At 42.2% G+C, this 22,921-nt stretch overlaps 2 protein-coding genes and 1 non-coding gene across 3 annotated transcripts in view; 1 reads left to right on the top strand and 2 right to left on the bottom strand.

Moving 5' to 3' along the window:
• LOC101738532 (uncharacterized) overlaps positions 1-22,921 on the top strand; it is a 121,024-nt gene that overhangs the window by 6,149 nt on the left and 91,954 nt on the right. The gene's annotated exons all lie outside the window — the stretch shown is intronic.
• TRNAG-GCC (transfer RNA glycine (anticodon GCC)) lies at positions 657-727 on the bottom strand. The gene has a single exon. It is a non-coding gene; the product is annotated as a tRNA-Gly (tRNA).
• Positions 16,576-18,374, bottom strand: LOC101738665 (lipase 1). The gene has a single exon (XM_021348765.3). It carries the CDS (start codon positions 17,865-17,867, stop codon positions 16,614-16,616), a length of 1,254 nt encoding a protein of 417 aa, XP_021204440.2. The 5' UTR covers positions 17,868-18,374; the 3' UTR covers positions 16,576-16,613.

The following is a 22,921-nucleotide window of genomic DNA, read 5'->3' as shown; positions in this document are numbered from 1 at the left end:
GTGGGCCAGCCTCCCAGGGACACGGGGTTGAAAACGCATTTCTGCCGTGAAGCAGTAATGCGTTTCGGTTTGAAGGGTGGGGCAGCCGTTGTAACTATACTTTTTTTTTTTTTTTTTTTTTTTTTTTTTCCTACCTAAGCTGATAGCCCTAGCGGCTATTTCAGCGTAGCCTAACTTTAGTAGGTGAGCTCACGGGGCTCAAACCTGACGATGTTGCTAACACGAACCCTAGCAAGAGTCGTGCTTCGCAGAATCTACCACCGGATCGGAAACGCGACCCACTGAGAAGATCCGGCGAGAAACTCAGTGGGCTGTGTCTGAGAGTTAATTTACTCGTCGAGCCCTTCGTCGCAAGCGACGGGTTCGACGAGAACGGTGACCGGTGCTTGAAGTACCTAAAAGCACCGTTAGTGGATCGGGAGGATCCGAGATGACGTGTTTTGGGCGACGTCGACTGCTTTCCATTCTGTCCGCAGGATCGGGAATGTAGTTACCGGCGGCCACGATGAGAGGGTTCTCGTGTCGTGCCGCTTTATCGAAGTGGTAAATATATATTAAACGAACAATGAAAAGATGTGCAATACGCATTTACAATGTGTAACGACATAGATTTTTTTTGGCGGTTTTGAGAATAAATTTTAAAATATAAAAAAGGATGCATCGGCCGGGAATCGAACCCGGGCCGCCCGCGTGGCAGGCGAGCATTCTACCACTGAACCACCGATGCTTGTAACTATACATGAGACGTTAGAACTTATATCTCAAGGTGGGTGGCGCATTTACGTCGTAGATGTCTATGGGCTCCAGTAACCACTTAACACCAGGTGGGCTGTGAGCTCGTCCACACATCAAAGCAATAAAAAAAGATTGTATACTAGAACAACTCCACTACTTTCACGCCTGCTAAGCAGCAGGAACTGCTTGCTTTATGATCACCAATTACACCAATATAGGCTGTACTTATTTAATATTTACTACAAAGAAGAAAAATAAAAGAAGAAAATAAAATTAACGTAGAATGTAACTTTTATATGTAAATTGGTTATTCTTATTTATGTGTAATGAAGCAAAATAGAATATTATTATTTTTTTTTTTTAATAATAATTATTATATTACTAGAGGTCCCGCAGTAGTCGAAATTCGACTATAATTAATTGGAATTGTAAGTTTGTACACTATTATGATTCTATTTTATACTTCTATAATCACAAATTTCGCCAAGACTACATTATAAAAAATATTAGCATTGTGCACTTCTTCTCTATATTCTCTATAGGTGTGGAAAATTTCATACTCCTCCGTCCGCGCAATTTTCTTAAAAAGGGATACAAAGTTTTTGCTTCACGTATTAATATATAGATAATACTTTGTGTATTAATTGTATGTATATTTACGGAGATATGTATGTGTGTATGTATGTGTACATACATGTATATGTATTTCACTGGAATGGTACACCGCGCGTAGTTCGTTTCCAAATGATTCCGGTCCACCTGATGGTTGTCTGGAAGAGATCGCTCTTAGCGATAAGACCGTCAATTGTACTTTTTTGTGTTTAATGTATTGCACTGTTTATTTGTTTTTTGGTGTACAATAAAGAATACTCTCTCTCTCCCTCTCTCTCTCTCTCTCTCTAGAATTCGTTGGTACATTTTGCGCACGTATGTATAAGATTGATATGTGCTTGATCGCCATGGAGTCCGCCCAGTCTTAATCTGGTGGGCCTAGATCAGTCCGTCGTATAGCTGTCAATAAGCGTGTCTCTTTCACGAACAAACAGCGACAGGCCTAATGCACCTAAAGAATACAGAAGCCTTATCATTAAGAGACCACACAAAGACTTGTGCGTGTTTCAATTAAGCTATCGATTGTAGTGAATGTGATAAATACAGATTAGATGTATTTAAAGAGATATGCAATGTGAGCCTCCTGACCCAGTTGTCGCCGATCGATGTGGGTTCAACGACCGCCAGCTGCTGAATCGGCCGGTGGAGCCTCCACTGGAAAGCTATAGATATTTTTGTGTCAGGAGAAAATACAGTTACATCGATCAATACCTAAGAGTTGAATCGGATCTTGTAGTAGCTGCAATTTTTACACGCTTCTATTAGTTTCAATTGCAGCTATCTATGTGACGGAATCTTTGATCATTTTCATCAACTTCAAGAGATCCGATTAACATAAATATTTGCAGCAAATCAAGGGCAGATGACCATAAAATGACTTTATTAAACGATGTGAAAAAAAAATTAGTTGAGCTTGCTATCCAAACAGGTTTTTTTTTTAAATTACGTTATCATTCTGTTAGTACATGTTCACGAGCTCAAAACGTTCATTAAGAAGGAATAACATCGTGTGACAAATTTATTTTGAGAGCACAATAAAACTGAGACTTCGAACTCACATTGCAAAGTAGCTGGCGCCTTTGTTTATAACTATGGGGTCCGGTAACCATTTAACACAAGACGAGCCGTGCGATCGTTCACCTATCGGCACTAAACACGCTGGAGGTAGGATCGGACTCTGGCTATATTCGCTACCAAAGATTTTAGCATTCCGGTTGCAACGGACACGAAGTTTCAGAGTGGGCTAAAGTACTTTTGTTGTCTGCTGGTATCTACGGACTAGGAGTCTGGTATGCAGTAATGCACAAGTAGTTTCAATTAGTAAACATGTAGGTTGTTGTGAACCTCTTTGCTATTTTGATAAGTAATGTAGTTTTTATATACTTCACTTTTGACGTTTGTCTTCATATTACCCATTTCTTTCTGTTTTCTTTTTTTTGTGTTTTTATTAAAAAATAATCATTCTCAACTTGTTTCATCGTTTATCATTTTACAGAGATTTGTTGAGTTTGCTCATTTCATTTTGGTCCTTCACCAGTAATTTTTCAGCGTACCTATTTTTCATTACGTAGCTTTAGTTATTCGTTCATTTCGTAGTATTTGTTTTAATTTTCACTGCTTTATTTCATTTTTGTTTCTCGCTTAATGATCACCCGCAGTAAAAGTAAAATCATGCCGACAAACCCTGCGACTAGTACTGGTTTGCAAGTTAATATTATACAACCTAGTACTTCCCAACATGTAGACAGCATTGCTCCGAGTGAGACGTCTAAGTCAAAATCATCACGCTCGTCATCCACAATTAAGGCTCAAAAGGCCGCCGTAGAGGCCCTCGCCCTGCGCCGACGTCTTGAGCACGAGCAGGAGCTGGCTGAACGTGAGAGGCAACGTGAAAGTCGACTGGCAGCACTCCGTCAGCAGGTAGAGGAGGGCGAACTGAAGGCCGAACTTGCCGCTCTCGACGCGGAAGCCGCGGCAAGTCACAGCAGTCGCAGTGGTTCTGCCAGGGTAAGCGTAGAAAGAACAGAAAGATGGGTACAAAGTTTAGGACAGCCAGTTTGCGTTGGCGAAAATACAGTTAATAGAGGCATCCCCGCAGTAGGGCGAGAGCAAGTAGTTGTTCCGCCTCCCGGCCACCAGGCACCTCTGCCGGCCACTGGGTCAACTGCATCCCCTGTTAACCGTTTTGTTCATCAGAAACAACTTTTAAACGTCACTAAAGCGTCCGAGACGGCCGTACTTACGCGACCGCTCATTTCCACGGAGGTTGATCAGAGTAGTCTGCTTCAGGCTGTTGCTGACACTGCAGCTGCGGCCAAGGCGCTTGCTACTTCGCACCGTCATAAACATAAGATCGAATTGTTTCCTTTCGACGGAGACGCCTTAACATGGCTACATTTCAAACGTATTTTTGATTTAACCAAAAACAATTTTTCAAATATTGAAAATATTAGTCGGTTACAAAATGCACTTCGCGGCGCGGCCCGAGATGCAGTCGCGTCACTGTTGCTGGCTACAGACAACCCGAACGACATTATAAGAGCTCTGGAGGAGAACTTCGCTCGCCCGGAAATTATAGTATTTAAGGAAGTCTCCGCTCTTAAAAATCTACCACGTTTGGGAAATGACTTGAAAGAGTTAATTACGATAACGAATAAGGTACGTAATTCTATATCTTCTTTTAAAATACTGAATCAAATTGAGTACTTGCATTCTCCAGAACTATTTCACGCCGTCTTAGGAAAATTAAACCCGGTTACTAAAGTAAGATGGACGGACTTTGCTATGCAAGATACTACAGGGCGTCCTAAATTAGAAATTATGTCCGATTTTTTGAGGCGCGAGTTAGATCAACTTATTCGGTTCGGTTTATCACCGGAATCTTGCTCGATCCAACATTCACCACAAAACACTCATCTAAACAAGCTGTATAAACGGGAAAATATTCACATAGTTACACACTCTAAACTAAATTCTAAGGCGGCGTCTACACAAAAGCTTGAATGCGCGTTTTGCAAAAAAGATCACAATATTAAGTCATGTTCTGAGTTCAAAGCCTTATCTGTTGATGAAAGGTGGGTCTGGCTGCGTGAGGTAAAAGCGTGTTATAGATGTCTTAGGCGTAGTTCACATCAGTGGAAAACATGTAAAGTTAACCCTTGTGGTGTTGATGGGTGTCTAATACGTCATCACCCGTTAATGCATGGTAAAGAACCTGTCTCTTCTGTTAATACTATGTTCGACACGCGATCCACCGAAAATGATCATACGACTAAGCACCACGAACCTGCATCTGTCGAAAAGGTAATAGTTTCTACCACTTCTACAGGTGTTCAAGAACCCAGCTCCATCTTAACTCTGTGCCCACGTGTATTTCTGAAAATCTTACCCGTTACTGTCTCTGGTCCCTCAGGAAGTTGCAATGTTTACGCACTTCTCGATGACGGTAGCACTGCTACGCTCATTGACTCAAGTATTGCTACTCAAATCGGTGCGACAGGGCCTCACCAGAAAATAACGGTTAATGGTATAGGCGGTCTCAGTAGAAACGCTACGATATCGTATGTAGATTTTCACATTAAGGGTAGGCACACACGAGACACATTTTTAGTGAAAAATGCGAGAGCTATGGAGTCTTTGTCTCTGCGTCCTCAAACGATTAGGCAGGAAACTATTGCTTCTTTCGCACATTTAGCGAATTTACCTTGCAACGTAACTTATGAAGATGCTACACCAACAGTTTTAATTGGTGCAGAGCATTGGCATTTGTCAATCAGCAGCGAGGTACGGTGTGGTGGTAAGAATGAACCCGTTGCCTGTTTAACTGCCTTAGGCTGGGTGCTTTATGGAATCGCGTCCAGTAAAACTAAATCAGTGGAGTTTGTTAATCACGGTGTGTGTATCGAACCTTCCGATGAGGAGAAATTAGACTCTTTTATTAGGGAACAATACAAAATTGATTCATTAGGTATTTCTAAAAAAGAAACTCTACATTCTAAGTCAGATAAACGTGCAGTCGAGATTTTAGAAAAAACTGCTAGACGTCTCCCCACTTCTGGTCGATTTGAGGTGGGTTTGCCGTGGCGTGACGATATACAACGCATTCCCGACAGCTACCCTCAAGCCATGTCACGATTTTTAAGTCTAGAAAGGCGCATGGCTAAAGATGCTGACTTTGCAAAAGCATATGACGTGTTCATTTCAAACATGATCGCTAAAGGCTATGCAGAAGAATGTGCTCCCGAGTCATACTACGCCAACCACATTAAAGATAAACAATCTTCTTTTATGAGGCTCTATTTACCCCATTTTGGCGTGTATCACCCTCAGAAACGTAAGCTTCGTGTAGTTCACGACGCCGCAGCCACGAATGCGGGCGTCAGCCTAAACTCTTTGTTGCTACCTGGTCCAGACCTGCTTCAGTCCTTGTTAGGTATTTTACTTCGGTTTCGCGAGGGCCGTATTGCTCTCACTGCTGATATCCGGGAAATGTTCCCTCAAGTAAGGATCAGAGAGCAAGATAGGGACGCCCTCCGGTTTCTCTGGAGGTCAAGCAGAGACCAACCTATAAAGGAGTTTAGGATGACAGCCATCATTTTCGGTGCGTGCTGCAGTCCATTTATAGCGCAATTTATTAAAAATAAAAACGCTCGTGAGCACGAAAGTTTATTTCCTAAAGCAGCTCATGCTATTTTGTACAATCATTATATGGACGATTATATTGACTCTCTCGATGACATTCAAGAGGCAGCACAACTGGCGGCAGATATTGTTGCCGTTCACAATGATGCCTACTTCGAGATGCGGGGCTGGATTTCCAACGATCCATCAGCGCTAAAATTTATTCCTGCTGATCTTAGGGCCACTCAACCGTCGTTGGAAATCAACCTGGCAGCTGCTCTGCAAGCAATATTAGAGCGTTGGGAGTATTGTGGAATCCCATAACAGATAATTTAGGGTTCCGCTCAGGCTTAGGTGAAACATTTCCAAACCCTCTCACAAAACGCAAAGTTCTTTGTCACCTCATGCGTGTGTACGACCCGTTAGGCTTATTAGCTCCAATAGTTGTTAAGGGTCGAATTTTATTTCAACAAACGTGGAGGTCTAATGTCGACTGGGACACCGAGTTCCAACCCACGGAAGCATTAAGATGGTCTGATTGGTTTCAGGAGTTGTCAAAAGTAACTTCTTTGGAAATTCCGCGTTGGTATTCTAACTCTAAAAACTCTGAACCAACTCAGAGGGAGTTACACGTTTTTGCTGATGCAAGTGAGCTCGCGTACGCATGTGTCGCTTATTGGCGCCTTTTATACTCAGACGGCAGCATCGAGCTTTCTCTCATCTCTAGTAAGGCAAGAGTTACACCCTTGAAACCTATCTCTATCCCACGTTTAGAGCTCCAGGCCGCTTTAATAGCTTCTCGTCTCGCGGTCACCATTAAGGACAGTCATAGAAAACAACCGGCACATACTTTCTTTTGGACCGATTCTATGACAGTCCTTCAGTGGTTACGTAATGACGCGCGCTCTTTTAAGCCTTTTGTTGCCCATCGTTTAGGCGAAATTATTGAAAACTCTTGCGTCAGAGACTGGCGATGGGTATGCCGATGACGCTACCAGAACGAGATCAATTAACCTCGACATGTCCCACAGATGGTTTCGCGGTCCATCTTTTCTTTTTAAATCCGTTGAGGACTGGCCTACAGAGCCAAGGTTTGCCTCACCAAACACCGATGAACTTAAGACCAATAGTTATGAGTTGGTCGGACTAACTTCCTTTGTCGAAGAGTTACCGACTCCGGTCACAGCCATTTTTGCTAATTTTAGTAATTGGCAGCGCTTATTACGTGCCACAGCCCGGGTACTTCAAGCTGCGGCAAAGTTTGGTGTAATTTTGGCTTCCATTAGAAATTCTAAATTGAAAGGCGAAATAGTTTGTGCTCGCCATCCTTCAACGTCCACTACTCTACCACCTCTTAGTGCGGATTTAATAAAGGCCGCTGAAAGGCAAATTATGCAACGAACACAGGTCGAGAGCTTTTCCATAGAATTTCTTCATATCCTGAACTCGAAGCCTATTCCTCCGAACAGTCGTCTCAGAAAACTGTCACCCGCTTTGGGAGAGGACAAGTTGCTGCGGTTAGCCGGAAGAATTAAAGCCGCAGAAGGCATTGACCCTGACACACGCTTCCCCATCCTTCTTGACGGTCGTCACCCAATTGTACGTTTATTGGTACAATTTTATCATCGAAAAGCGGGTCACGCAAATTATGAACTAGTCGTGAACGAATTAAGACAAAAATTCTGGTTGTTAAGGCTGAGGAACACAGTGAGAACAGTAGCAAAAGAGTGTCCACTGCAGAATTAGAAAGTCCTTGCCGGTGAACCCGAAAACAGGAGATCTGCCACCTGAAAGATTAGCTCACCATCGACGGCCCTTTACTTTTACGGGACTGGACTACTTCGGCCCCGTAAGCGTCACTATCGGGCGCAGGCATGAAAAACGTTATGTGGCCCTTTTCACCTGTTTACCTGTCAGAGCCCTTCACCTAGAAATGGTACATAGTCTATCGACTGACTCTGCTATCATGGCTATTAGAAGATTCATTGCAAGACGGGGCTGTCCAAACATTATTTTCTCGGACAACGGAACCTGCTTTGTTGGTGCCAATCGCATTCTCAGAGGTTTCTACGGAGAAAATGTCGAAGATTTCACAAGCACTCAAGGAATACTCTGGAAGTTCATCCCACCTGCGGCACCTAATTTCGGAGGATGTTGGGAGCGCTTGGTGCGATCAGTAAAGGTAGCTCTGAACGCAACATTAACCGAACGAGCTCCAAAAGAAGAAACCTTGAGCGTTTTACTAGCCGAGGCAGAAGCCATTGTCAATTCACGTCCATTAACTCATGTATCTACAGATCCTGACGACCCGACAACACTCACGCCATTTCATTTCTTAATCGGTTCTTCGTCCGTGCAGACCTTACCTACTGCCTTGAACGATCACGATTTGGTCAGCCGTTCCGAATGGAGGAAAGCATTGAGGCTAGCGGATCATTTTTGGTCGCGTTGGATGCGCGAGGTTCTCCCGACCCTACAACCACGTGAGCAGTCAAGAGGCAACCGCAGTTCAACAGCTTTTCAAGAGGGTGACGTAGTAATTATTGCTGACTTTAACTTGCCCCGCGGAATATGGCCACGAGGACGTGTTGCGAAAGTGTACCCTGGGAAAGATGGCGTGATAAGGGTAGTGGACGTTGCAACAGCAGGGGGAATGCTACGCCGACCCGTACGAAAGCTGGTTAGGCTCTCCACCTTAGGCCTTGACTGACCTTGGTTTGCATAACCAGTTTGTGCTTTTCTGCACGAGGGGGAGGATGTTGTGAACCTCTTTGCTATTTTGATAAGTAATGTAGTTTTTATATACTTCACTTTTGACGTTTGTCTTCATATTACCCATTTCTTTCTGTTTTCTTTTTTTTGTGTTTTTATTAAAAAATAATCATTCTCAACTTGTTTCATCGTTTATCATTTTACAGAGATTTGTTGAGTTTGCTCATTTCATAGGTTGTAAGCACAGTAACGCGGAACTAGTCTTCATGGATGAACAAACCAAGCTTTGACATATCTTTCAGTTAATGGAAGTTAAACTCTAACTCGAAACAGCATGAGACCCGTTAAATTTTCCTTTTGTTAGACTGACGCTACGGTTTGATTGATGTAGCCGCCGCGCCAAAAAGATATCGCCTCACATTACCGACGGACGCGCCCCTATTGGTCTCCAGTATAATTTGCAACGAATTAACACAACGATATGTGGCATGCGAATATTTTGGACAATAATATAAAGTAATAGTTTAAAAAAACTAAAAAACACGCACTCCACGCTTTTTTACAATAAAATAATTTGTTTACACTATTTTCAATTTAAATTTATTTTCTATTTTTTAGTTGATTTTTATATAAAGCTTGTTTTTTAGTTTTTTGAAACTATTATTTATTTTTCATTTTTTTAGTTACTTTTTTTGCAAATTAAATAATGTAATAATCTTATCAAATTAGTGTATTGTCATCGTTCCTCGATAAACCTACAAAGTTTGAATGAAATCTGGCCGTTTAAAGTGGGTCAAAATCGCGTCTAAAGGAGTCAGTTACAAACATACAAACATACATAGCTACAAGTGAAGCTAATATAAAGCGTGTAAAAAAAGGTTTAGTCGTAATAATTTGAGCTGGTTTTGAAGATGTCCATTGAGAAATGAGGTGGGAGTCTGAAATATATTGTACTACGGCTGCAAAACTCTTCGAAACGGAGCGCAGATATAGATGAAATCGCAGTAAGCTTTCAATATGCCTTCACAGCCATAAGCTATATCCATACTTCTAATTGAAGTTTAGCAATACGTACGCAGCACGTGCACGTATTTATTATCGAATGAATGTCGGGCAAGAGACTACCGTGTTTTTTTTAGTTTCAATTAAAATAGTTAATAAATTTATTTAAAAAAACTGGCCCTGTTACAAGCCGGCTTGGGATGAGGCGGAGGCCGCGCGGCGTGCTATCCTCACTATAGCGTGCTGCAGAGTTGATATTAAAGAGTGACCGTTGGCGACGTATAGTAAGTATTCCAATCCGATAGGTTCGTTCTGGTCCCAGTTGCGACGCCGACCGGAGGACGCGGTCGAGAGCACCCTTGCGCACTGCCGCAATAGCACCGTGTTTTGTCGCGTATTGAACTTGTCGCTGACGACGATCGTGGCTACAATACTCGGCAGCTATGAGTCCTAAAAGCCAATGCTCGACTTCGGCGGGTCTACAACGGTTACGGTAGGCAGCGGCTTGGCTCTACCCCTGGCATTGCTGAAGTCCATGGGCGACGGTAACCTCTCACCATCAGGGGGGCCGTATGCTCGTCTGCCTAAAAGGGCAATAAAAAAAAACCTAGAGAGAGGGAGAGCTCTTCCTTCTCGGTACCGATCGAAGCAGGAAAGGGCGTACGCTCAGCTTTGGCCCTTGTAGATTGGTCATCTATAGCGCTTCTGATTGGGCAGGCTGGTCCTGGGCCAGCAGGGTATGCCGAGTCTCATATAGCACATGTGCAACGTTGAACTCGGGAACCTCTTAGGAGGTTCGGCTCGAAAATAGAAGACAACTGCTAAGTATGTTACCAGATAAAGATTTGAGGAAAGCCTTGAGCAGTAGGCGGTGCAGTAGCAGTGAGCGGTTTGGACGTATCCCTAAAAAGAACAAGAACAAAACTCTAATACTAAATAATGAACTCCGAAATCGAACTCAGACCCCGCTCATGGCTTAGTGCTTAGAGTCACTAGCCTACAGAGCTACACGACGCTCCTACACTTGGCATCGTTTATAGCAAACACAACCGACAAAAACAAAAAACAGGTATTTAATTCTGATTGTAGCTAAATTTATTTTAATTTAGTTTTTACAGAATAGCGATTAAATCTAAAATAAAGGGTATATTTAAAAGCAAGGTTAATTAATACGTAATAATTTTTTTCTTGTTTTTAAACTACGGCCCGACACGTTCCACTGCGCCGGCTGTCTTTGCTCAGTGATCTGACGCTCCGAATGTTGTCCGGAATGCGTGTATGTTAATAAAGAAGCAAGAGATCATTTTGAATCGTTATCGTGAAGTAGTTTCGTGGTGGTAGGACCTCGTGGGAGTCCGCACGGGTAGGTACCACCGTGCCGTAATGCGTTTCGGTTTGCAGGGTGGGGCAGCCGTTGTAACTATACTGATACCTTAGAACTTACATCTCAAGGTGGGTGGCGCTATGGGCTCCAGTAACCACTTAACACCAGGTGGACTGTGAGCTCGTCCACCCATATAAGCAATAAAAAAAGGATTTATCGGGCCCACTGTCCATCTAACATTAAGTTGTTATCGGAACCCATCCACAGACATATCGAGTTGAAGTCTCACCGACATTCAACAAATAATTTATTCAAACTATATTTATGAATATTTGCTTAGTTTAATGAGAATGTATGCTAACTTAATTTATTGTACTAAAATATAGTACAGCGTATAACGTAATGGTGTTTCTCTCTGTCCACTGAAACTTCCCTAAGATAGAATCAGATGACGCTGTGCTGTGGTGTGGTCTGGGCACGATGGATTAAAAGAGAGTAAATAATACGTCCATTCAGTTTGAAGGTCCGGTTTATTGTGTAAAAGGTGTATTTAGTTACAAGACAGTAAGACAGTAGTGCTGAAGAAGCACTTTAAACAAGGCTATATACATACTTGAATAGTTACACACTACAGTGGATCTATATCATTATATCATGTCTATTATGGTTTCTGTATTTTTCGATGGATGAGCCTGGTGTATCCTGTTAGATCATTAATGGCGGTCGGGCGGGAACATTGGTTGGTGCCACCACCACTTCTTTACCGTGTAGCTGTCCAGAATAATTGACTTAGCATCACTGGGCTAGGAAAACTGCTGGTGGTAGAGTGTGTTGTCTGGACGTAGGAGTATTTAATTACAGTCTATTTGCGTTACATAGTCAGAGTTCGAAAGGTGAGGGTCGTTACCGGAGCCAAGAGACCATGTCGTGTATGCTGCCACGGGATGGGTACCCCTGAAGATGCGGCCGAAGCCTCCGTTGTATTGTATAACAGCTGCCCCCTTGGACTGGAACGCTGGGGTATTTCGCATCAGAAAGAGATAGGGTCGCGGGACCTGCCTACCCAATCTAAGTACCTATACAATGGATACGTATTACCAGCAGTAACTACGACCACTTGTTTTTGGATGGATTTTTTAATTATTAGTTGAATTATGGATGAATGAATGGTAAATTATATTATAATAGTATTTTTAAAGATTTAAGCATACATAGAGATATAGGGACAGAGAAAGCGACTTTGTTTTATACTATGTAGTGATAGTGATAATATCTTGCTCTGCACTAAAATTCGCAAGTCAAAATAATGACAAAGCATACACGCTGCTTTTAACTTATGTAATAACTCATTTTCACTATGCTTGGCATGCTATTATTCATTAAAGTTCCTTCGACGTTTTTGATTGATCGTGGGAAATCGGTTTAAAGCATGTGTTAGATAGCAGGAGTAGGAGTACACGGAGCGTGTTACCCATTGTAACACTGATATTTTATACGTCAATAAATAGCTATACGTAGGTACTACAATAAGGATGTAAGTAATGTTTGTTTGTCCGTCGACCGGTTAACGTTCTTGACATTGCCGCACTATCAGTCGAAGCGACGCGATTAGACCCGGTCTGTAGGGCTGGCCATTCGTTGTTTCATTAATAGAGGACACACGATCCAGTTCGCTGTCGACAAGAGCTCTCGACCGATACGACAATGCTGTCGGCACGTCGCGGCGTCGGCAGGTGTCAACCGAGCAGATTTAATGCAAATTATTTTGGCAGTTGGCTTTACTGGTTTGCGCCTCGATAATTTCGATAACTCGCAATTGAAGGATCACTGCTTACTATTTCAGTATCGTATAATATTTTTATAACTCATCAGCATTCATCATTATCCTGCCCTTCTCCCAGTCACCTGGGGTCGGCGCAACATGTTTTCTCCTTCCATAGTCCTCTATCATATACCATTTTTTCGCTCACTCCACTCTTACCCATATCGTCTTTTACGCAATCCATCCATTTCTTTTTAGGTCTATCTCTTCCTTTATATCCTTCCACATTCATAGTTAACATTCTCTTACCAACCTCATTTTCATTTCGTCTTATCACATGTCCATACCATCCCAAACGCGCACTCCTCAGCTTCTCTGTCACAGGTGCCACTTCAGACTTCCTCTAACATATTCATTCCGTATTCTATCAATCGCCTTTAGTTGTCCAATATTTTTTATAACTATTGAAACAAAATATTCTTAATGAAACCATTCAAAGCAACCAAATAATTAGAATTTCATTGTTAAATGTCGTTTAGTGAAATTAAATTGAAAGTTGTTGGTTGTTTAGTGTTTAAGGAACACCGTGTGAACTGTAAACAACCTTATGATATCGTCGTCTTTCCCTTATTTCTATAATTAAACCCAATTAATTTAAAAACTGAGTTTGATTGAAAAAAAAAACACGCTAAGTTGATTAATTTAGAATTGGCCTAATCTTCGAGTCAAACAGATGATCAATGTAAGACTGAATAGCAATAAAATAAATTTTGAGTCAAGTTGCTCTTTCAGCTCGTATTAACACTAAAAAAGAAAAGTTCATTAAACTATAATTAAATTTTCCTTTATTATAAATAAAAAACTATTTAAATTAGAAATAAAGTAACACGCCGTTGTAGCAAACCGAATTAAAACTAAGAAAATGATTCTTAAATACGGAGAGTTCCTTCTATCTAAGGTCGACTGGTTTATTACAATGAGAAAATTCTAATTATTTTAAAATTATGCTTAATTTATACACACAATAATTAGTTTAATAAAATAAAAGGATAAATATAGATAATATATAGATAAAATAAAAACGTAGGGTGTAATTAAGAAACAGTCTAATAAGAAAGTAAAAACTAATAAGATCTAGCAATGATATTTGTCACTCTCCTCCCACTTCAGCAATGCCATTAGTAATGCTGACGTTTAGGGCAGGAGTTCGCCTACCAGGGAGGCATGAGCGATATGGCAGTCTTCCGACGTACTGCTCGACCAGGCCAGTTCTATTATGGACTCGACTTACTTTCCAAGCTGTGCATTTTTGAAAAACCTATTACATGAAATCGTCGTGGCCTAAAGGATAACACATTAGGTGCATTCGTATGTAGCGATGCATCGTTGTTCAAATCCCGCAGGCGGGTACCCATTTTTCTAATGAATTTTTTTACTGGTAGTACTCACCTCTCGTGAGTCCGCGCGGGTAGGTACTACCACCCTGCCTATTTCTGCCGTGAAGCAGTAATGAATTTCGGTTTGAAGGGCGGGGCAGCCATTGTAACTATACTGGGACCTTAGAACTCATATCTCAAAGTGGGTGGCGGAATTTACGTTATAGATGTCTATGGGCTTCGGTAACCACTCAACACCAGGTGGGCTGTCAGCTCGTCCACCCATATATTCAATAAATAAATAAAACATTGAAATCAACGCTATTTACATAAAATTTATAATTATGTGCATAGTTGAAGGAGATATAAAATGTATCAGAGCGCAGCCCTAAGACCGTGACGTTGCGGACCGGTCGGTAATTATCATATTAAGTTATTCAACATTATACTCGATTATTTATACACATACAAATAATATGTATGGTTTGTTTGTTTGACTGTTATATTTATGTGTTCGCGTTTCGTTCATAAAAGATTGCCATAGCGTCAAGGTAGTAGAGCAACCCCTACTGCAAGGGGTGCATACTATGTACATCAACCATATGACCAAACTCGCATTGCTAGAGATTTTCTATTGCCGGCGGCTTATAATGTAACCGAGAGCCAATTCGCGAACCAAACTTAGCAAGCTTGGCATTTTATTCCAAGTGTCAGAGGGTAGACGCAGTCAGCATATTAATTAACTTACATGAATTTAGGAACCATTCAATTTTAATTATTTTATCGGTGATTGTGCATACCGACTTCTATTTATAAAGGTACGTTAAAATGATCTAAAAAATCTACTGGTGGTAGGACCTCTTGTGAGTCCGTGCGGGTGGGTACCACCACCCTGCCTATTTCTGCCGTGAAGCAGTAATGCGTTTCGGTTTGAAGGGTGGGGCAGCCGTTGTAACTATACTTGAGACCTTAGAACTTATATCTCAAGGTGGGTGGCGCATTTACGTTGTGGATGTCTATGGGCTCCAGTAACCACTTAACACCAGGTGGGCTGTGAGCTCGTCCACCCAACTAAGCAATAAAAATAAAAATAAATGTTTTTTTTTTTTTGCAGAAGCTCCATACAAAAAGCCTGTGTCGAATTTCATTAACAGCGAATAGCTTGGAACGTCTGTGTCTACAGAGATACTTTAGTCTTATTCCGTATAAGAGAGTGGTCTTTGTCATTTCGGATCCTCCCGATCCACTAACGGAGCTTTCAGGTATCCCAAGCACCGATCATCATTCTCGTCGAACCCATCGCTTCCGACGAAGGGCTCGGCGAGTAAATTGACCCATAGACACAGCCCACTGACTTTCTCGTCGGATCTTCTCAGTGGGTCGCGATTCCGATTCGGCGGTAGATTCTGCGAAGCACCGCTCTTACTAGGGTTAGTGTTAGCAACGTCGTCAGGTTTGAGCCCCGTGAGCTCGTTAGGATTACGTTGAAATAGCCTCTCAAGGCCATCAACTTATGTAGGAAAAACATAAGAGCTTATTTTAAAATCAACTAATATTATACTGGGTCAAATCTCGAATTAATATCATTTCAAAATTACATTTTAGGCTGCCATTATCCAATGTCAATGAACCCTAAAACCGGAATGCAGTCGATTCTTGAAAATTGACAACGTATTTTAATCAAATTGAAGATATAAATAAAAAAAAATACTATTTATTGCCTGGGCTAGAAATGACACAAATTAAGAAGAAGAAGAGGGCAATTAAGAATTTCATTGAAGGACTTCATGATGATAATTCCGATTTGATTTGTCGTCGAGAATGATGCATGAAAGAGCTGCGTTTTATTAAAGTGTGATTTCCGATATTGCCCCACCACCCTGCTGAGAGAAGCTGCATGACAGTTCGTGTTAAGTGATCCTTGGAGTATATCGACTTCACAACGAGGATGCCTTTGTTGACCTTGAAACAAGGACTTAGGTATCAGTTATAATATAAAAGCTTCTCTATAAAAGAATCTTCAAATCAAATACAAAAAGATTTGCAACAAAACTACGTAGAATGACATCAGCCCGCGTCGCCATCATCTCGCTGTGTACCCATCGACATTAATATCTCGGATCGATGCATTGTGTGCATTTGTTTTTATTTTGCCGTACGTCACTTCTTTATAACATCCAGGTTTCCATTTCGGTCTGATGATCATGATCATATCATACTTTAGGTCACGACCGCGTCAGATTTAGTGGGACACTCTACTCTCTTAAACAAAAGCAAATAACATGACTGTAACTGCTCGACAAAGCTCAAACAGTAGACGGATCCTAATTATGAGTACGTAGTAATTATTGTGATTCTGGCTTATAAAGAACAATTACGAAGCCGGCTACCCAAATAAATTAAAGATTAACAAATAAACCAACACACAATGATTGAACCTCCAAAACAATTTGTTATATTTAACAAGTGGTCACGTACTGCTGTATATTTGTAGGTACTCATTGATCTTAGGGAAAATTATCTCCTCCACACGACTACTGTAGGTAACACTCATGTGGTTCCAAGCCGGGTCCTTGATTAGGACTGCTTCTAGAACGTTTGGGAGTCTTTCCATCGCCCATTCAACATCCTTGGTGTCCACTAATCCGTCATTCTCCCCGTAAATTACCACGACTGGGGGTGATACAGCCGATATGTTATACTCTGGCGGCTCCGAGGTTCCGTACAGTTCTAAATTCTTCTGATGTCCGTAGTTGAACTTCACAAATTTGTCATTTGTCATTGCCTGTCCGTACTTTGCCATGTTGTGCAGCGATGTTCCAGCCGGGAAATGTCCAAAGAGCACTCTTGTCGTTTCGTTTGACATCGATCCAGGGTGAGCAACGACAGAGTTAAACTTGTTTAGGCCGGCATCGCAAAGTCCCTCCGTGAACTTAGTGAAGTGACAAAAGAAGGCCACAAACTCTTGGCTTAAAGCACCCTTGGAAAAAATTTCATGTAGACCTGCCGTCGTCAACAGCGTCTCCCAACCCTGCACTGCTTGAGTCAGCCTTCGATACATCGTTGATTTCGTATTCGTCTGTCTCGTCGCCGGAGCCAAAGCTATCATGAGTTTGATCTTTTCACAATAGTTCGGTCTCTCGGAACACATGATGAAGAAGGTTCCCGCGCCCTGCGAGAAGCCCACGTAGTTGAGGATGTCGGCTCGGGACCGGTTGAGGACATAATCAAGGATGGCTGGCAAGTCAAAGTACCCGATTTCGTCGGCTGAGAAGTTCCAGTAGGCGGCGTCTGAGTCGGGATCGAGAGTGAGGTGGCGCCGCGAGTAATAGTTGCCGCGAGTGTTGGAGAGCCACACGTCGTGGCAAGCGTCTGCCAGCAAGTAGGCGAGGCCGGAGCCGGGCCCCGCGTCCAGCCACGAGTCAGCGCTCTGCAGCAGACCGTGCACGAGCAGCACTGGGATCTGTGTACGCGAGCACCGTTGGCCGCTCGACACGCGGAAAACGGTCAGCACGAATCCGTCCTCCGTGACTACGTTATGCTCCTCGCACTGATACCCGTGTCGGGTCGCTAGTTCCGTCACGTTCAGCAGGGAGTCCGGCGGATAGCCCAACTGCCGCTTGGTCTCATTTCGTATCGGCAGTAGCGGAAGTCTTATCGCGATTATAATTCCGAGCGCGGACCAGAGTAGCACGTTTAGCGTGTGAGCTCTCCCCGCCGCCATGTCAACAACTGAGTCCACAGTTGTACATGTAATTAATCTATATTAATACCAAGTGCTGCGACCGAAGCACACTGCTCTAAGTGTCGTTTTTTGTGAACAGACGTAAAGTAGTGGCGCAGAAAACTTCCTCAAGGTCGGTCGCTTTGTTGTTCAGTTTTGAGACTGCTGATTTGTTCTTTTAATTTTTATTTACATATCTCTTTTAATTGGAAATAACAAAAGGCCACCTTGTATTTTTAAACTAGTTATTTTGGTACCGATTTGTGAATCACTTGACGTCATTTAAAGGATATATTTAAAACCGTTGTCATGTACATAATAATATGTATTCATCGGATTGCAAATATGAAATGCCACATGAAATTTACCAACCACCCCGAGACGTACAATTAAAGACTTAATTGTTTGTTTGACGGCTGTCCTCTAACCAAACGCGTGACTGCTACGCGGGCTGCTACCAGGCAGGAGGGGCTCCCGTGGCGGCCCACACCACTCGTATACTCGTTACGTCACTACTATAAGTCTGAGCTGCTATAGGATTCCGATTATAATATACGTTATATTCTGCTCTGCACAACGGAGCATCAACTAATTGTTCTTAGAGCTTGTTGAAAACTAGGAATAATGAATATCTTTATTAAATACTAGCTGACCCAACAGACTTCGTAGTGCCTCAATCGATAAATAAAAGGCCTAAACTTTTGTATAAAATAAACTTAAAACAAACAAAATAATTCCGTCCGACAGGGGACGACACATCAAAGGAAAAACAAAATTGTTATTTTTATTTAATTCCGAGCATTTTCATATTTACTTTATAAACCTTTTAAACCTTCTCTGGACTTCCACAAATAATTCAAGACCAAAATTAGCCGAATCGATCCAGCCGTTCTCGAGTTTTAGCGAGACTAACGAACAGCAAATCAGTTATATATATATATATGGATAGGTGATACAAGGAAATTACTAGTCACGACGCTAAATACGTGCAAATTCAATATAAAACAGATTCTACGTAGCGCTATGTAAGTGTACGTACATACATTAAAACAAATAAATGCACATCGCAAAAACGACCTTCACCCATTTGATAATCAGGTAAATTTTATATTTAAAAAAAATAGGTACAATATGTTTGGGAACATGATTAAATACAATTCCAAAAAAAAAAATTTTTCATATTGACTGTGTTCGTTGATTAGACTCAGTCTAATCGAAAGTATATATATTATACAACATTTGCTCTAAGCAGCTGATCGGTAGCTTACCTTTTTCAGGTCCCTATTCTGCTCTGCTTATCTGCTTACCACGACGAATAGGTAGGTAATTTTATTGCGATTAAGGGCAGTGTAGGGTTGCTTGAGAAAATGTGTTCACTGATAACGGTAGCCAGACTTAGAAATTAAAAAAATTGGAGCAGACATCGATATATCGATGGGAGCAGACAAATGCGTGACAGGGAAGCGTTGCTCATACTGTTCCATGCGATAGAAGAGGATGCAGCATCGCAGCTGCGCGCTACCTGCCTTTAACATATGCGAAAGTGCGCATGCTTCCTATCCGTTCTATGGACAAGGGAAAGCGGTAGGCAGCGGCTTGGTCCCTGGCATTGCTGAAGTCCATGGGCGACGGTAACCACTCACCATCAGGTGGGCCGTATGCTCGTCTGCCTACAAGGGTAATAAAAAAAATTATACCTTAGTATAGAGCATCATTTTGGTGAGTAATGATATACAATATAACGTTCTAAAAAAAATAAGAAAAGGAAAAATATTATGCAGCATGCTGTGGTCGTCAACCGGCACTTACCGGTCCTCCTGGTAAGACGTCTTCTGGCAAGTAAGTACAACCACGCTGCCTATTTCTGCCACGAAGCCATCTTGTGTTCCCGTTTGAAGGGTGGGGCAGCCATTGTACTATATAATTAACACTTTAATATCATGTCTCGGGTGTTCGACGGCTCCGGTCTGCTCGTTCACTCCTCTACGGTAAATAATAATAGCATCAATAAGATTAGAAAAGTCCTGAGTGGCTGTCGTCCCGACTCGCCAGCGGGAGGGCCATACGCGTGTAGACTTGTACAAAGAACATTTTTGTTGCGTGCCACAGCTGGATACCACACGAGTACCTAACCTAAACATCAGCTCGCTGAGTTTCTCGCCGGATCTTCTCAGCGGGTCGCGATTCCAATCCGGTAGTAGATTCATTCGCGAAGCAGTTATTTTTAAGTTGTTAGGTCTCCTTTGGAGGCATCCGGGTGGCTGTTAGCAAATCCCACCCCTCCTGGCTGAGCCCTTGCTCGCACACCTGTTCTGGTGAAAATGAAAAGTCCTACGGGCCGCCAGTAATCGCTCAATCATTAAAAAAAACACACGATTAGTTTTCTTGTATCAGTTATGTAGAGTATATTCTAACTCAGTTTTCAAGTTTACCTCTAAGAGCTCACGGGAGCCACCGCTCTCAACTGGAATCTATATATTAATACGTGAAGCAAAAACTTTGTATCCCTTTTTACGAAAATTGCGCGGACGGAGAATTATGAAATTTTCCACACTTATAGAGAATATAGAGAAGAAGTGCACAATGCTAATTTTTTTTTTAAATAATGCATAACAGATACATTAAATCAATAAAGAAAACATTACACACACTACATACCATGTATTTGAGGCACACACGCATGCATACTATTTATTGTCAAACTTTTGTTCTTGACGTCTGTTGTCAAATTGAGATTAAATATTGTTTGTCTTTGTTAATATTTTTTATAGTGTGGTCTTGGCGAAATTTGTGATTATAGAAGTATAAAATACAATCATAATAGTGTACAAACTTACATTTCCAATTAATTATAGTCGAATCTCGACTACTGCGGGACCTCTAGTTTTAAATAAATGAGTAATTAACATTGAATCGTTGAGATTCAATTATTATTTAAAATTACACACGTCAAAGGTGTTTGTCATGAAATATTGGAAAGTATAGTTTTTTTTATTTAAAAACTTCATGAAATTATGAACTTATAATTTAAAATAATGAATTTATAAAATAAAACGAACATATTATGGTCACACTATTCAGTAAGTATGCAAATAGTGTACGTTTAACGGCTGTATTTTTATTAGACAATATTTGAGTGCAGTAGTAGCATCCTGCAGGATGAGCCCCCTGGGACGCTCTTGTCCAGGGATGCGAGTGTGTCGGTGTTGGATACACGCAGACAGGCAGGGTGGGATTAAAATTAAACTTGAAAAATTTGCAAAATTTACGTAATTCCTTATGGCGTAATATGTCCTGTCTCGCGATGCGTTAGGGTAGGGTCGGCAGGCACCGCCATCTTGCCCCTTTATGGCGTGCAAAAGTCTTATGTTCGGATCGGACGCGTCATGCACGTCGTGATGTCTATGTGCCGAATATGTATATTTAGTGGACTGCTAGTTCGCCCAGCCCAAAAACTTAAGTAACTGGACCTTTTTTTTTATTGCTTAGATGAGTGGACGAGCTCGCAGCCCACCTGGTGTTAAGTGGTTACTGAAGCCCATAGACATCTATAACGTAAATGCGCCACCCACCTTGAGATAAGTTCTAAGGTCTCAGTATAGTTACAACGGCTGCTCCACCCTTCAAACCGAAACGCATTACTGCTTCACGGCAGAAATAGGCAGGGTGGTGGTACCTACCCGTGCGGACTCACAAGAGGTCCTACCACCAGTACATACTTTTCGTGAACATACTTTTCCAGTTTAATTTTTGCAGCCGAGCTCCAGCTAGACCACTGCACCGCTTCGAAAGTCTGATTGTAGTTAAAAGCCAGAGGTTCGGTGACCTTCATATATCAGTAATCGCCATAAAGATAATGCGTGAAATTTCTGTAATTTAATACTCGCGTGCCGACACGAGCCAGCGACAAACCGTTTGTAATTAAGCTGAGACACTTTGAAGTTTGCACCTCGGTAACGCGCGTATAGCACGCGTGCACGCCCGTATAGTGTGCCCCTTATAGTGTCTCGTATAGCGCGCCCCGTATAGCGCGCACTGTATAGCGCGCCCCTTATAACGCGCACAACTGACACGATCCTGTAGACCGAATGGTAAACAGTCGACGTCACCCTAAACACGTTATTTCGGATCCTCCCGATCCATTAACGGCGCTTTTAGGTACCGCCAGCACCGGTCACCGTCCTCGTCGAAACCGTCACTTGCGACGAAGAGCTCGACGAGCGAATTAACCCATAGACACAGCCCACTGAGTTTCTCGCCGGATCTTCTCAATGGGTCGCGTTTCCGATTCGGTGGTAGATTCTGCGAAGCACTGCTCTTGCTAGGGCCAGTGCAAGCAACACTCCCGGGTTAAGTCCCGTGAGCTCACCTACACGTTAAGGAGAAGCAGATATAACCTCTCAAGGCTATCAGCGTAGGTAGGAAAAAAAAGCGTACGATGACATAGGGACACAGCTCAGCGTCTACTGGTGCAGGTAAACAGATAAGTGCGGCAGTCCCGCAAGGTCTTTTACTGACGTAGTCATCTCGTAATGACATGTTGATACGACAATTTGTTGTTGTTACTTCTCTGGCTGTAGACGGTAGTTGCTAATTCAATTCGAACTACTGTATGTTGTTGTAACTACTCAAGCCCTATGTGCAAAACTTTCGGTATACTCGTATGGACTTCACTGGACAGGTATTGAATTCCACGCGATTTTAAATGACTTCCACCATGAGACAAAGAATAACACGGTGTATAAAACATGGCGTTTTTTTTATTGCTTAGATAGTTGTACGAATTCACAGCCCACTTGGTGTTAAGTGGTTACCGGAGCCCATGAACATCTACAACGTAAATGCCACGCCACGCACCTTGAGATATGAGTTCTAAGGTCTCACTTTTAACAGTACAACGGCTGCCCCGCCCTTCAAACCGAAGCGCACTACTGCTTCACGGCAGATATAAGCAGGGTGGTGGTACCTACTCGTGCGGACTCACAAGACGTCCTACCACCATTACGTGATTAACGGTGGTAGGGCGCCTTGTGAGTCCACCCAGAAAGGGACGG

The sequence above is a fragment of the Bombyx mori genome, chromosome 20 (genome assembly GCF_030269925.1).
Source record: "Bombyx mori chromosome 20, ASM3026992v2".
Taxonomy (NCBI): Eukaryota; Metazoa; Arthropoda; class Insecta; order Lepidoptera; family Bombycidae; genus Bombyx; species Bombyx mori.
This window is presented reverse-complemented; position numbering and strand designations above follow the sequence as displayed.

Coding starts and splice junctions, on each gene's coding strand:
- LOC101738665 (XM_021348765.3), bottom strand. CDS start 17,867: ATGGCGGCGGGGAGAGCTCACACGCTAAACGTGCTACTCTGGTCCGCG.